General features: G+C 46.6%; 1 protein-coding gene across 1 annotated transcript; it reads right to left on the reverse strand.

The window, feature by feature from the left end:
* Window positions 1-776: 776 nt before the first annotated feature.
* Window positions 777-16,404, reverse strand: LOC120622958 (malonyl-CoA decarboxylase, mitochondrial-like). The gene is made up of 5 exons (XM_039888790.1): window positions 15,799-16,404; window positions 8,310-8,422; window positions 7,153-7,309; window positions 4,058-4,204; window positions 777-2,016 (listed from the first exon to the last, which is right to left on the reverse strand). Exons 1-5 carry the CDS (start codon window positions 16,336-16,338, stop codon window positions 1,483-1,485), a joined length of 1,491 nt encoding a protein of 496 aa, XP_039744724.1. The 5' UTR covers window positions 16,339-16,404; the 3' UTR covers window positions 777-1,482.
* Between the last annotated feature and the right edge of the window lie 470 nt (window positions 16,405-16,874).

A 16,874-nucleotide genomic window follows, 5' to 3' on the forward strand; every position in this document is an offset into this window, starting at 1 on the left:
CACCCTCATGACCTCATGACCTCCCAAAGGTCCCACCTATTAACAGCATCACCTTTGGGGGTTAGGATTTCAGTATGTAAATTCTGAGGAGACACAAACATCCAGACCACAGCACCAGCCACATCCACTCTTTTCTAGAGCATGCTGGCCACAGAGCAGTTGCGTGGGAGGTGACTAGCACAAGTAGGGGGCCTGGCACAGCAGTGGGGTAATAGACACCTGAGGGACTGGGACACTGGCAGTCCCCACCACCCACCATGAGGAATTCTGTCCTTAAAAGGGAGCCTAACCGGATGCCGTGATGGCTGATCACGGGCCAGCAAGTAACTCTGGAGCCATGGGCTTCCAGAATGAGCTCAGAGTGTTGCACAAGAGCACGAGACCTCTTCCACCAGGATTCGGGAAAAGCAGAAGTCCTAGTGTGACCACCATGCTGACTGTTACCAGGCAACAAGTCACATGCAGAAGACAACAGAGAAGGACCAGGACCAGGGGACGGGCCTGGAAGATAAAAAGCAAGGAAGGCAAGGCGACCTGTCTGCCTGAGAACAGCACAAACACGGCGAGCACAGACACAGACACGCGTGCCCGCCCTCCTCCCCGCCACGACCGCGGCGCCGCTTCTCCCGTCGCCTAGTGCTCACGCCTCATGCTCCAGGCCCTCTCCACAGAGCACGCGAACACGCCAACAGGCTGGCTGGGCACCAAACGCGCAGTTGACATTTCAGAGCTGATTCCAGCATATAGGGTCTCGGATCTCAAAAACGACCACCACATGATCTTAAATAACCATGTTTTTAATGCTTTACAGAACAAACTTGTTCTTTACCGTTATGTTCATTATGAACTTGAATCACTGAAAATTTAGTCTATAATCAAATCGAAGCCCTAAGCAGCAACACCTTTTGTGTTCAGTGATTTAACTTAATAAACTTTGTGCAAAATCGTGAACCTTTTCGTACATTTGTGTTCTCTGAAACACAACTAGTAAAATGTAGCATAGCCCTCTATCCCTCTGCAACGAGTGGAGAGTGATGGCTAAAGCCACCATCACTGGATTATGTTCTAAGCGCAAAGGAAAATCTGTTCTCACCTGGGCCGTCTGCCCAGGTCCTCATGAGGCTGTCTGGTCCACCTGGGACAGCACCTAGCAGAGGCTCCAGGGCTTGCTGAAGATGGAGGTGCCATGGCACCCACCGTGGGCAGGAAGCCAGGCCAAAGGCAACGGCAGGTTCTCCTGGAGAGAGCACGGCGTCTCCTCCCAGCCATGTCCAGCTTTACCCACAGTGCCTTGCACTCAGGTACTGTAACTTTCCTCCTGCAGTGAAGGTCAAAGTCCCGCTTCCCAGTGTGACCCTACTGCGGGTGAGAGGACACAGTGAAACTTTGCTTTACTAAAAGAGCTCCTTTTGATACATAACCCCCTGACTCTTCCAGAAAATCATCCTTTTCTGAGCCGGGGACATCTGCTTTAGGAAAGGTTTAAAGTTTGCTGTTCTTCTGGAACTGGGCCACCAGGCTGAGGACCTGCTCGGAAGCTTTGATGTTCTTTGAGCTGAGGTAGCTGGTGCTGTTGGTGGCCATTTCCTCCAGGAAGTATCGGTAGTTGACCATCAGGCCACATGAGCCAGTGATGCCCTTGAGGCTGACATCGGCCATCCAGTTGATGCGCCACATCACAGCCCCATTTTGCAGGTGGAATTGTGCCACGGGGTTCAGGGCGTAGCCCCGGTGTTTCTCTCCGTACAGGTACCAGGCACAGAGCCTCATCAGGGGGGCCTGCAGCACCCGGACCAGCGTTTCAGACTTTATCCATTCGTTGCTGCTGAGAATGACCTCGAGGGTCTCATTCACGGGACCGCCTGTGATCTCTGAGATTTCTTTGCTTTCAGAATCTGTGAATAGTTCATTCCTCCCGTGCTCCTTCGCTTGCGATTTCAGGAGCCCCAGAAGCCATTTGGTGAATCCAGGTATAGGAGACAGGCTTGAAAATGTCCCAACGTGAGGAAACTCTTTCTGTAAGGCATGGTTGGGGTGGGGAAAGGAAGGTGGAGAAAACACACACACAAAGGGAGTTCAGCAGGTGTGTCACCTTACAGAAACACCTCTCCATTTATCACTTCTGCATCATTAGCCTCTGTATGCTACTATACAGTTTACAAAATGATATTGGACGTACACTAATTTTCTCTTGTCAAGGAATATTTATGAAGAATTTGATGTGTGCCAGGCCTCGGAGGCCATCTTGAGTTCCCAAGGCAAGCTTTTATGGTGGTGTCTCTGTCTGCACCATTGATTTGGTAGCAAAGTTGGGAGACTTGCCTGAAATCAGAGCTGGGCTGCTGTGAAGTGGGACTTGGTATGTGGTCTTCTGACCACAGATCTTGTCATTCTGGCACACCATGCCCCTCCCATGGACTTTTTTGCAGCCGCAGAATCTAGTTCAGTACTGGGCACTCTAGTACCTAATGACTGCTGAATGAAATAATTGCCCAGCTACACCACAGTGGATGCAAGGGATAGGGTAGAAGGGGGAGGCGATGGGTCTTTCTCCACATCGGACAATATGGATCAATCATTACTGTTCCAATTACACAGAGATCTCAATGATCATTTAAAAAATCCAACGTTTTCTGATGATAAATGTAATCCACCATACTTAACTACTCTGAGATAGCGACTCTCAATAGTCTGATAAAGTACAACTCCTTCTGGTCTTTCTCTAGGCAATTTTTACATGGGTGGGACATTCATTTTAATCCTGCTTTATGAACTTATATCATGAGCTTTTCTCGTTATCATTAAAATTCAAAACATAACTTTAACAACAGAATAATGTCAAAAGACGATATGATACCATGATTTCCCTAACTACATTCTCTTCGTTGGGCATTTAAAGTGGCTCTTAGTGTTTGCTTTTATAGACCCCATAAATACTTTTGTGCAGGAGGACTACGCTTCCTTCGAGATTCTGATGACTTTCTGGCTCTCAGCTAGTGGCAGATGAGCGGCCAACTGTCAGGATGCTACTGGGCTGATGGGCCAACTCTGACTGATTCAGAAACAGAACCTATGGGTGTGTTACCCAGAAACCTGGATTCTGCTCTCCTTTGATCGCCCTTCTTACCCTTGTAGTCCCCCTCCTCCTGCCCCATTCATTTACACCTTCAGCAAAGAAGGAAAAAGGATATTAATTAGACGTGGCTTCTTATCACCTCTGGGGAAAAGTGGCAGAGAGTGATTCTAATGAAGGTGATATCCAACTGAATCCCGACTTCTCAAATTTGAAGTTGATTATGAATTTAATATGAAGCAGGTAAATATTTTAATTCCATTCTGTCATTCTCTAAGGAAGAACTTCTGCTACAGCTGTGTTGAAACCACCCAAAGCGGAGACCACCGCTCTCAGAGCCAATTATTAACAATCGAATTATTTTACCTCAGAATTTGATTCTACTCTTAGCTTACTCAAGCCCCTTATGAGATAGTTTTGAAAAGCCTCGACCCAGAGTGAGCCTGAACATTGCTGTTGCAGGATCGTTGAAGTGTTCTTCCCAGGGCAAAAAAGAGAAGGAATATATATATATAAAAGCCAGTCTTTTTCAAGCTGCCGGGTCTAATCTCGACACTTCCTCAAGTGATGGGAAAGCCCAAGCCGATGAAGTGTCAGGGGCCAGAGGCCTGGAGCACGGAGGCGAGGGTGGGTGGGGGACAATCAGGTGTGGATAGAATGACCACGAAATGTGTAATTCGAATTGGGACATGTGAGAGTGAAAGGTGGCACTCCTCCTGGGCTGCAACGAGACATGCAAGTTAGAACCACAGAAGCTGATCTTCTCGGATCACGTCTGCATTGGTGGCCAACTATTTCCATCCCTCGAGGGGCTTTAGGGTTCCTGGGGAGTGCCCCTGGCACTCTTCTGCCCCCTCCTCCCTCCCCGTGGATCCTGTCTTCACCTCTTGCCCATCACCGATCCTAAGACCTAGGGCCCGACCACCCTGCAGCAAGGTAAGAGGGGACTCTGCCACGACAGTCCTAGGACGGTGCCTCGCTCACCTGCAGCTCCTTCACCACTCGCTTTATGAGAAAGGAATCCAGCACCACCCCCTGCAGTCCTTGCTGGGCCAGACTGAGGGAATAGAAGATGGCGGCGGCGATTTTGTTCTTCTCCTCCGTTTCCGACGGAGGACACTCCATTATCGCCTGGAAAACATGAATGACAGCGGTGAGTGGGCTTGAACTCCCTCACGCTCAGCATCTCGCTTTACTTCAGGGCATGAGAAATCCTCCCAGGACGGGGGCTGACAGAGACCTCGGTGTCCCCACTATTCAAGGACTGGGCCGTGAAGAGTAAACACGGTCTGTTCCGTTCTGAAACCTCTCTGAAGGTGGCCGCTGCACACCTTCCCCGGGTCGCTCGCTCACAGTGTTCCATCTCTTTGCAATTCCTGTGCAAACTTTGTTGAATAGCAATTTATGCCCCTTTTGTCTTTTTCAGGCTTTTGTGCACACTGAAACTTGATTAATCTCCTCCCCAGAAAATAACTTGAGGCTCTGTCGTCTAGGCCACATGGCGACATGGCTCCACTTTCTGCAGCTTTTCTGTCAAGGCCTTTTCTCTGAACCGTAGTGTTTAGATTTCTCAATAGGCTAGTGAGTCCTGTATAATGTTTCTTTTAGGAAATTCACCTTTTCCTGACTTTTCCATGCACCCTTTTGATTATGTGTCCCATTCTTGTTTTCCCTCAGTGAAAACACACATCCACACAGACACATACACAAAGCAACCTACGATATGACTTGTACTGGCAAGTCCCTTAGACAAGTCTGATTTTATTAGTGCCGAGTTTTGACTGCGGGAGTTTCTGAACCTTAATACTCTGTGGGTCACTTGACAACAGTGGATTAGCAGGCGGTTGCCTTTCAGTTCGCTTTGATGCAAGCACACCAGCTTGCTTCTGAAGAAAACATTTAAACTACTCTAACTTCCACCAGCTACGTTTGATTCTTAAAGTTGGGATGTTTGGCCCAGAGCCATGAAGAGGTCTGGGAGTCCACAAACTTTCTAAAATTGTGTATGGGATGTGCGGGTCTGCGCATATCCCCCCTGGGGACAATGTCCTCAGCTTTCATCCCCTTCAGATACTCAAAAGGTCTTTTCTGTGACTCCCCAAAAGTTAAGAACTGCTGCTATAGAAAAGTGAGGTAGATGGTGAAACAGGCTGTGACACCTCCTGGGGTCCACGCCAGGCCCTCTCTCCTACACCTGTACTCTGGAGGAAGAACTTTGGGTCAAAGAACAGAGCTCATTTCCAATCATTCTTCGTCTCCATCTTGGTAAATTATCTCTTGTTTTTTAAAAAAGTCTGTAGGTTACTCTGTGGTTCCTTATTCAAAAATTGCCAGCAAATCTTTTTTTAAAGTTTTCAAAATAGAAACAGATCTTTCTTTGGTTATGCAAATGAGATATGCATAATGTCAAAGAGGCAAAAAATAAATGCACAAAGAAGAAATCACAAATTACTCCAAAACCTGACACTGAGTCCTGCTGCTAACCTTTTGATGACACCTTTCTAGGTCTGTCTCATTGGCTATCGGTACGTATATACTTAAACACGCGCACACACGAAACTGTGTACACATGCAATCTCTCATAGGCCCGGCGCTCAGTTCTCTACACTTGGAAGGCAGCTGCCCTCAGGGCCAGGATGTGGGCTGGGCTGGAATCCTGGTCCCGCCCATACTAATTCTACCACTGTGGGCAAATCACTGAAGTTTCCCATAGCCTCAGTTTTCTTATGTCTAAATGAAGACAATCATGCTACTAATACCACCTACCACACAGGGTGCTGTGGCAGTAACACGTGGAATATGCTTTGTGGCTGACGGGCACAGAGCAAATGCGCAATTCATATTATTCATACTATGAATAAGATCACACCATCCGTGCTATTCTGTAACCTGATTTTTCATGCAATAGTATGTCAAGGTTGGCTTTCCATGTCAAAAATATAAAACTAGTTCACAGAATATAAAAATATAAAAATACGTTCACAGAACTCCAATGCACGTGAGGATGTACCAGGTGTGTATGCTGTCATTTCCTTAATGCCTCCTCTGATGGGCAGTTAGGTTATCATGTCCGACCTTTCAAAACCGTAGACAACGCTGCAGTGAGCAACTGCCTGCACGCTGAGTATCTCTCTAGGATAAATTACCGAGTGAAATTTTTAGGTCGAAGGAATGCATGTTTTATATTTTAATTGGTATCACCAAACTGTCCTCGGGGAGGCGGTAATAACTTCTAGTGCGAGAGCACGCTGGCTCCTTCAAACACAAAAATCGTAAGGGATTTCTCCCTGGTGATTAAGGACATCTGCTCATTTGCCTTCTCGATTTCTCTGCCTTATGACCCTAGGAAGGCCACTCAGTGTGCCCATCCTATGACCTCTTATCATCTCTCCAGCTTCTGAACAGGCTATCCCCATCCCAAACCCCTGCCCACTGTGGCCTCCTGGTCTGAGCAAAACCCAGTGACCCAGGTGTCTCCGCCTCCCCTCACCTGTCTTTATCATCACTGAGATCTGTTCTGCTAGCCCCACTCCCTGCATTGGTTCTTCTCCCCGCTTTGTGCCTCCAGGAATGTTTCAAACATTCTCGCCAACTCCTGAAGGAGAAAGCAGCTGGCCGCAGGCAGGGCCTATCAAACGCAGCTCCCGTGACCTCCACTCACCGGGCAGAGCTCTGTGCCTGTATCGGGCACGCAGCATGAGTCTATTTTTCAATCACATGTCTTTTTAAATTACCCATAGCTACTTAACAAACGCTTAAAAGTTGAACCGTGTGCCTTGCCATCTCTTCTCCCCTTGCAACTCTTTTCTGCCTCACAAAAATATTCTGTGATATACTTCAATCATGTCTCAGTTCAAAGTCAACAGACCCAGATGAATGCTCTCCTCATTTCATAACTGTCTACATACTACACGTCTATATTCTGTAGCTACAAATTTGGAGATTTCACCTAGCCAACTAGAATATCCATAAAAGTCCAAAGCAATTTGTTTTTAAAATGGGGATGAAACTAAGTTTAAAAAAACTTAAGGGACTCTGCAGAATGCCTACTTTGTCGTGAATGGACTGTCCGCAGGTACCTGCATGTTGCTGCAGATCTCACTGGTCAGTGCCACGTGCAAAATCACGAGGGGCTCCTCGGGGGTTAAACAGTGAGAAAAAAAGTAACATCTCCTGTAAGGGCCGACACGTCGTTTCAGATCCATCCAATTTTTTATAGGATGCACAGCCTCAGACCTGAGGAGAACATTACAAAGAGCTAAGACAAATGTACAATTTACAAGTTAAATAACCATTGCTAATTCTCATTCATATTATTCACTCAAGTCAAATAAATCCTTTAAATATAGCTTTAATTGACTCCGGGAAAATTCAAAGAAAATCATTTTAATGTGAAACAGCACTGGGTGAAAGGAACTATAATTAATGACCATTTCACACACAAAATTTGTGCTCTCATTTTTAATGCCTGGTCTTAAGACTAGTTTGCGAGGCCCTTGGGAAGCAGGTTTTAACGCAGAAACCTAACCAGATGCTTCAACGGCGAACATTTCGTCTTTTATTTCCTTTGAATCTCCGCAGTTTGAAGTCAATGTCGCAAACGCACGTCTCCCGGTTCCATCTGGCTGGCAACCTCAGCCAACCACTACTTTGCTTTCAGCATGTGAAATGGCAGAAGGCACTATCAGCCCCTCGAATCTGTTACACTTCCAATTGGTAGGACATTTCCCAAACCTCAGATTCCTTAAGACGACATGGAATGTGAAGATCCTGAGGTGGAAAGAGCTTCTCCTATTTGTGAGAAAAGCCGTGTCATGCTAGCCTGCATCTTTCACTGTGTCTTGGACGTGCTGAAATTATGCACCAATATAGTTAATTTAGAGATTTTATCCAAGGGAGAAATTTTAACAACTAGATGAGACGGATGCTGTTTGGATTCCTAATGGAAATACCTGGCCCAGTGAATTCATATAGCTCTGATGATGGGGTCTGGGGAAAAAGAGGACCCCTGTGCTTGAAATATGAGGACATAGATGAGACTCTGCGTTTGCCCGCAGAATGATCAGTTTCTACCTGTGCCCTTTCCTCCTCCAGAATCTCAACATCACCTGCTAGGGCAGCCGCAACATTTATGAATACTGTGTCTGGGTTTTATTAGGCTTGGAATAAAATGCACATGTGAATTGAGATTAGTTTTCAGCTAAAATACAAGGAATGTGAAAGTCTGAATACTTACTCTCTGACTCGCTGAAGCACTTCACATGGCGAATGCCAGGTCACCCGTTCTACGTTTAGGAACCCTGAAGAAAACCATTCTGACAGCATGCCTTTCAGCACTCCATTCATTTCCTGAAAAGAAGAGAAAGCGTCAGCCTTCCAATGAAAAGAGATAAAGCCCATCTCTGCATCGTCTCCAACATGGTGAGTTAAAACACCAAAACGTGATGCCCATGGAGACTGTGCAAGAGGAATCTCCAAATGGCCTTTTCTGAAATAGCTCCACTGAACTCTTATCTCAACCAAGTCAGACTGAATTCAGCTTTCCATTTAGACTTTACTACTTCAATCTGTAAGATACCTGAACGGGAGTATTGGATTTGAAGTAAGTTTCCCAAATCAAATATGTTCCAATTCATTCACCGTAAAGAACGCAAATAAAAACATAAAGTTCATATAACAAGGAATGGTGCATCATAAAGGAAATGCTAACACAGGCAGCACAGAGCTCAAGTCCCCATCCCCTGAGGAACAGTTTTCGATATGCTAGAACATCATTTCTTATTTCCTAAGAGAAGCAAGTACTGGCTGCAGGTACTATATTTTGTCAACTCTAAGATGTGCCTTTTCCTATTTTAACATCTCTAAAGTCACCTTGATGCAACTTGCAAATGATGGCAGGTCAACTGGTAGCATTTTTTTTCCTTTCCTAGTGGGACATAAAATAATAGTGTATCTGGCGATCGACTCATTTACACTTGATGAAATTGTTCTAATTTCACTTCACTTTATATCTATTTCCAAAATTATTTGAGTCAACTTTACCATCAAAAATCCACTTGACTGAAACCTTTCAAGCAAGAACAAGAGGTGCATAAAGAAAGGAGAGAAGCAGAACCATCTCAGTTTAATCTACCCTGACCACCACCGAACACGTAACAGCAATAAGCTTCCTAACAGCTAGCATGGTGAGGAGAGGGGGCTAAATCTAGGGCCAACTAGGGGAAGACACAGACAGTCAGACCTGGATCAAACTTAATGTAAAGAAGAGCTTTTGAATCGCTAGAGCTGTCCACAGACGTCATCCCGAAAGAGCGTGAACCTTCCCATGGGAAGTGATCTAGCACAGGGTCGACAAGGACTTGGTGGAGCTGTTTTAAAAAGGATTTAAGAATCCAGTAATAAGGTGGATCGGATGACCTTTGCAATTCCTTCTAAGTCTTTATTGATTCCATATCTAGTCTCTTTCACTTGGCCCTAAGCTCCGTAAGGGCAGAGGTCATTTCTGATTCATTCCTCTGGTTCCCAGAGCATTCTTCAGGGCCTTTCATGTGGAAGATGGTTAACAGATTGATATCAAACGAAAAAAAGAAGAAAAGCTAAAGAATGGTGATTAGGAAGTAGCAGGAAAGGAGGATATGACATGTCATTTGCTAGGCAACACAGAATGAGTCCTTATAAAACTCTATTTACTACATTTGACTACAATGGTTCATGACTTGGGGTCCTCACAACCTTTTGAGTATGTGCTAAGAACCAGGGACCCTCTCCCTAGAAAAATGCAAACACATTAATTAAATTTTGCATACAATTTCCTGGGGTTCACAGACCTCTGAAACACATCTATGAGTCATCCCCCAGGGGTTCATGGACCCCGGATTAGGCACCTCTGCTCCGAATGGTTAGAAATGAATTAGCCAAGTTCCATGTAAGATGTACTGGCATCTCTATTATATTCGCAATAGAAAAAAGCTGGAACTATCTAGTTTCAGTATTAATTCAGTATTAATTATGAAAGAAATGGTTTGGCTGATGAGAGCTGCCTGTCTAAAAGCCTCTTCATTCTATTTTGGGCTATTGACAGCTATAAAATGTGACGCTGGTACACGAGAACTGGGAACTAGGTTAAAGGTGACAAGTCTCTACTGCTTAGTTCTAATACGATGACAGCTGTTCAGGCTGGAATTAACCACCCCATGCAGCAAGGCTACTGGATCACACAGAACAGGAGGGAAAGAAATCACTTATGCTTTCTGCTCATTAATTTTGCAATCACTTATCCACAATCTGAGACTCAAATACAACTGCTGGGAATACTGTGATAATGCCAAAGTCGTGTCAAGCCTCAGTTCTTTCTGTACTGCTAATTCCAGTTATCCTGGATGACACCGTTCAGAAGGTCACTCAACTCTATCTTTCAGGAGAGAAAACGCCGTCTCCTATGCTCTCTTCTGAATGGGCTATGAAGATCTCCCCATTTTTGGTATGTGAAGAAGAGTTACTTTTCATTGTTCAGAAGCCCTGAGCTGGGGAAGGGAGCTGAAAGCCAGCGGAGAGGGTCACGGTGCTGAAGCTAAGACATTTTAGGCACAATTCCAACTCGTGCAAGCTGCTGACCCCCCAGAACATATCTATGAATATGTTCTTTTTTGGTCTAGCTAAGCACGGAATTTAGTAGAACCAACAAGGCCCACTATACTAACTTAAAAGCAAGACAAACCACCAAAAGAAGTTGTACCACTGTGTAGCCAGCTGGGCACTGCGACAGTGGGGACGCTGGCAAGGTCTGACGCACGTTTAGTTCCTTCTCTCGTGTTCCACCTATGCATCTGTTAAGGCCTGCACACCTCTCATTTCACCGAAATGTCTACATTGAAATTGCTCATCAAAACCCCCTCCCATTTTCTATGTCAACTTCCCGCTAGTAGTGCCCACAAATTGCTCACCAGCGCTCAGACCTTCTGCTATGATGAGTTCAGTTCAGTCTCACTGGGGATTTTATCTGTAAGAAATCTAACTCTTCAACCCAAATAGGCCTTTGGGAACGTCTCTGGAGAAAAACGAAAGCCTATCAACCACACACACGGAAAGCACACCCCGCACACAAATAATTGCCCCCACATATACACACCTACACCGGAGGCGTCAACACACAGCATCCACATACCAGATCTGCTATCTCAAAAAACACAACACAGACATTTGATCTTTGCCAGGTTGTAGAAACTTTCTTCAAGGTGGCACTTGTATCTTCCCGGCAGTCTTGAAATTGCTCCTGAACTTCAAATCTAAAAGGATTAAGAATCCCCATGGGAGAGAAAAGAAACCCCGTCTGCTATAAAATATCCAAGGAAAGAAATACACTCCCACTCGGTTCTCTTGCCTTTGGCCTTCATGTTGGGCTACATTTGAAATGGAAGTGTCAGTCTTCCGATTCTTCTCATATTTCCGATAATCGCAACCCTTGGTCAGAGACCAATATCTTAACAAACCGTGCCCTCATTTGTAAACTGGATTTTTAGCAAAGCTCCCTCAGGTATTTCTTAGAAGAGAAGCAGGCTGGCCTTGAGCAAACCGACCACCAGTTGAATCTTTCACCTCAGTGCAGTGCCAGTTGGCTCAGGGAGTTAAGTGACTTGGCTAAGATCACCTAAAATCATGCCTTTAACCAGCGGATGGCAAAGACAGGAAGGGAACTGGCCTCTACTCTCCCCATCCAGTGCTGCTTCCACCACACCCACTGTCCCGCAAGTCACTGAAATCGGCATCCTTTTTGGCTTCACATTGCCAGTTGTTCTAAAGTGCCTTTGTACCCTATAGGATCCAGTAAACAGAAACCTGTGCTGGGCGTGCAATGACCGAATCCATTCCATAATAATGCTCAGGCCGAAGCCAACAGCAGCTCTCCTGTAAACTAGTGTGTGTTTACTTGAGTTTTATCTAGCTAGTCCTAAGGGCAGTGGGGCCCAGGTGAGTAGCATGCCCGTGTGACAGGGTACATGCTGTGTGCACACAGTAAGGGGTGCTGATATCTGGGGCAACTGCAGAGGGAAGTCCCCAATCCCCCAGCATCACAGAGCATCACAGGCCCCTGCGGGTCTGGGACTCCTGCCCCAAAGCTGCACGTACCAAACTTCTGGAGGTTTCTAACATTAAGTTCCTAAGAGTGAAAAGTTCTTAGGAACTTAATGTTAAAGAGCTGTACCGCCTCTTTAACTTGGATGCAAAATCCAGGATGAGGTAGAAGGGAATCGAGATGGCATTAAGTGATTCTGGTGACAGATTAGAATATCAGATCCCAGTGACAATTTCTATGGATGAAAAAACAACAACAAGAAAAAACTATTCACTGAATAATTTCAATGACAGGGATTAACTTTTTTTTTTTTTTTATATAACTATGTAGAGCAAAGGAGAAGGGACCAGATTTAGCCCCAACAGTTAGATGCACTAGATATAAAAGCAGAATTTTTAAGTAGAGCAATGAAGAGGCATAATGAAAACTAGAAAAGGCTTCTAAACCCAATGTGTCCAAGTGCGGAGGCAAAGGTCAGGCTATCGTTATTTATCCTTTGTTCAAAAAATATCTTTAGTCCATGTGGCTTTTTGCCTGCAGGTATGCGACGCTTTTCCCCTCCTGTGTGTTGACAGCTTGGGTGAAAAAAAAAGGGAACACTGAACATCTGAGGAACCGGTGTTCCTGGCAGCTCTGGATTCCCCCAAGGCAAGCTCCTCTCTCCCAACAAGTTTCAATGTCACAGCTTTCAACTGCCATGGTTTCTTCTCAACTGCATGATAATCGAGAGTTTTCTCGTGTGGGCAAGAGCGAGGGGGTACATTCACTAATATGTCAGAGAATCAGCAGATTTAAAACTGGAAGGGACGTCAGAAACCACCCAGGGCCAACACACGCTGAAAGTTGCCAAGGGCAGTCCGAATGTCTGATATGATGTCTTTCTTGGCTGTGCAGAAAACTTCCAAGCCCTCTGGGCTCCCTTCCAGGCTCGAAACTCTGTGAGAGGAGCAGTCTGACATCAAGACAAGTGGGGATTAGAGTGCTGACTTTGTCTTATAGTGGGGCACCCAGGAGTTTATCTTAAGACTTCATTTATCATTTTGCTATGCAAGAAATTAAAGACAAGGTTCCCCATTTTCAAGTAGCTGATCATCTAGTTTGGGGTTGGGAGGGGGAATAATATACTTCGAACATTAAATTCTGTGGTTAGTGTTCTCTCAAGGGAGGCTTGAGAGAACACTAACCACTTGTATAAAATTCAAGTGAAGGGTGCAGACAATAACGTATGCCATGAGGCTCAAAACTAGGTGAGGCCACTTTGAACTGGCGTGGTTAGAAAAGCTGAGTGAATGGGCTAGGGGTAGAGGCAGCTCTTATTCTACCAAGCCTCCCAAGTAGGAATCACACAGGGATTCAGGAACTGTGCATCCAAAAGCAGGCTTGGCTAGAGACAACAGGTGAGAGTAATGAGGAGTAAGGCTGGAAATACTGTCCAGGATGGTTTGATGTACATCAAAGGAACCAAAGGAAAGACTAAATGTGATCCTTCTGGCACGTGAAGCTTGATGCTTTTTCAACAAGGGAGTAAAGACTGACCTGTGGTTTTAGAGAGAGAAGGGCACTGGGATTGCTAAGATGGAAGCTTGCACAAAGTTGTGGAAAGAGTAAATACAGTCACAACTAGAGAATACTAAAACTCCTGACTTGTTAAACTACATAAAACAAAGCCATCAATCAACTATTTTTTTTCTCTTGTCCTCCATTTTATAGAAAAAGGCAAATTCAAAGAGAACAAATCCATTTTAGATCTAGTTAAATGGTCAACTCCAGGAGTCACTGTGTAGTGACCGTGGAGCCATCGAGTTGATTGATGACGTGAGTTGCAACCGTCACCAGCTCTGTATTCTGGGCACAGCACTTGACCTCAGCAAGCATTAATCCCCTTACCTATGGCTTGCTAAGGATGAAATAAGCAAGTTCATGAAAAGCACTTACTACCCACTATGCCTGTTACCAACTCTTCCCATTCTAAAGTGGAAGCTCCTGGACCAAGCAACCTTGGAGCCTAGAGCATGCCTCATATAAGATAAACACCAGATGGCTGCGTGCTGGATGGGTGAATGGGTAGATGATTTCATTCTGAGACAGCCTCCTATGCAGTAAGAATCAAGTTCCAGAAGGACCGTCATAGAGCACTGGTCCCTAATTTGCCAGCCTCCTATGCAGTAAGAATCAAGTTCCAGAAGGACCGTCATAGAGCACTGGTCCCTGCATGAAGAAAAAAAGCCTGCTTGGATGATAGGCTACACCCAAGCCTCCCTTGAGAGGAATCAGATGGAAATGCATGAAGTATGTGAAACACGAATCAGATGGCTTGAGCCAGTAACATGGTCGATTCGGCGTAGTAAGACTCCATGACTAATTTGGTGCTGGTGCAATAAACAACTGTGGGTTCTCAGTCTGTGAAGGTTTGTGGCCCTAGGTAACAGTATTGTAAATCGACCAGCTATCATGAGAAATCAAATCACAGCCATTATCATTACTCTGAGATTAATCTTTAACAACATCCAATTTCTGTGCATCTAAGGCTAAGTAACTAAGAAAGATAGTTTCTGACACCACTATAACTCATATAACATGATGGGGATATGAAGTGTAGTACAAAGAACCCCAGATTTGGATCTGGGCGGATGATCCAAGACATATCTATTTGCTCTAAGTTCTTGGGCAAGTCACACAACCTCAATATACGTTTCTTTTAGTGTAAAAGTGGACATGCATATCACCTATCTAGAGTGAGGCAATAAACACTATAACTACCATGCCAGTGTTCTTACATAAACTAGGACATGTTGTTCCACTGTTCAGTATGAAATTCTGAATGTCAGAACTTCCTGAAACTTTCAAATAATTTGTTTACTAAAAGCAAGTTGTGGTCCCTCCACATTTAAAACCAATAGTACAAAAGGACTATATTCAACTATTGGCACTCTTTCAAAAAAGTCATTATTTAAATCGAAGTATTTATTTGCATCTAACATGAGCTCACCGTGCTAAGCACCTGATCACTTCAAGAAGTCAACCAAGAATCAAGTTTCAGGGCTGAATTCCGGAAGGCAAAAAGCCCTGCAGCAGAGAGGTTATGCAGCACACAGACGACCAGAAGGCGCCCAGCTTCCTAGACGGTGGCAATCTCATCATCTAGTCAGTCATCTTTGTGCTGTTTCACAGGACTTCTTACACGACGACAGTTTACACACCGTGAGTATGCATTTAATTTTTGCTGACACCATCCAGGTTTTCAGAAAGGCTGCCTGATGCCCAGTTTGGTACTCACTCAAGTATATACTGCATAGATGAAACTTCTCAGCTAAAATAATAAACAGGCATGGAGCGCTCTAATCATGAACGAGGCGTGACAGTTGCCTTTAACGGTAGGCAAGTGCCATTTCTAGTAAGCACAACACAGTAAGGACTGGAGCAAGATATAACTAGAGGGAGCTAAGGATTCAGAAAGCGTCGGGAAGGGACGGGGTTCAGGAGTGCAACTCAAGGCGAAGTGTGCAGGGCTTCAGGAAGGGAAGGCAGAGTGTTTGGGGCTTGAGCGGCAGGTGAGGACTATACAGGGAAGACCGTCAAGGGCCCGCAGACCTAGGCGCAAGGCGGGGGCACGACCTGGGCTGTCCCCATTGCCCGCGGGTCGGAGCCTTACCCGGACGTGCGGCCCCTCCACCAGCTTGAGGGCCTGCGCCTCGAGCAGGTCGGCCCGCAGCTGCACCAGGAAGCGTACGCCGCCGTCCAGCTTGCTGATGTGGTGGAAGAGACCGCGGTAGCGCGGCACCAGGGCGTAGCGCAGCCGGTCCTCGGCCTGCAGCAACACGGCCGCCTCCCGCGGTTGCTGGCGCAGTTGCAGCACGCCGGCGCTTTGCTCTGCCACCTGGCCGTGGTCCACGCCGAAGCCCTGCGCCAGGCGGCCCAGCAGCTCGGCGCGTTCGGCCGCGTCGGCCAGGCCGCCGTAGAATCTCACAAAGTCCGCGCACTGGCCCTCCGCCGGCGCCGGGGTCTTCTCGCGCAGCTCGTAGGATGGCGTCGCGGGTACCGCGCGGTGAAGCAGCTCGTCCATGGCCCGCCCCAGGGCACCCACCACCACCTGCACAGTTAACAGCCGGAGTACAGGTGGCCGCGGCGGCCGTCGGGGCAGCCTCAGCGTGAGGAAGCACCGCGTCGTCAGACTTGATCGGAGGCCAAGCATAGTTCCAGGGAACAGCTGCCTAGCAAACGCCGCCAGCCTCCTCACTGTTGTGCTTCCGGCTTCCGACTTCCGGTGTGCGCCGGCCTCATTGGCCGAGGCCGGAAGACGGGCAGGGCGCAGGCCAATGAGAGGGCAGAGCGGAGGGACTGGGGCGGGGCGAGCGCGGGGCGGAGCGCGACCCGAGGCCAAGTGCAGCCAAAGGTCCCAGCACCGCAGCGAGGCAGGCTGCGGCTTCATCCCCTCCCCTCCCCTCCACTCCCCTCCCCTGTCACCTGGCTACCCAAAGTCAACGTCTCAGCCTCGCTCCTCTTAACCCGGAGATGAACTCTCCAACCTCAGGGTGCGTCAAAGTCACCTGGAGAACGTGTTAAGCATGCAGATTCCTGGGCCTTATTCCCAATGGGTTTGAGTAGGCGCGGAGGAATCGGCGTGCCTACGAAGTTTCGTGGTGGCAGTTCTCTGGCAAGGTAACCTAAGTGCTCTCAATTCATTGTCAGAGTCTGATTATACAAGCGAGTCCCAGAGTTGCAGCTCTT

The sequence above is a fragment of the Pteropus medius genome, unplaced genomic scaffold (genome assembly GCF_902729225.1).
Source record: "Pteropus medius unplaced genomic scaffold, Ma_sr-lr_union100, whole genome shotgun sequence".
In the NCBI taxonomy this organism is placed as follows: Eukaryota; Metazoa; Chordata; class Mammalia; order Chiroptera; family Pteropodidae; genus Pteropus; species Pteropus medius.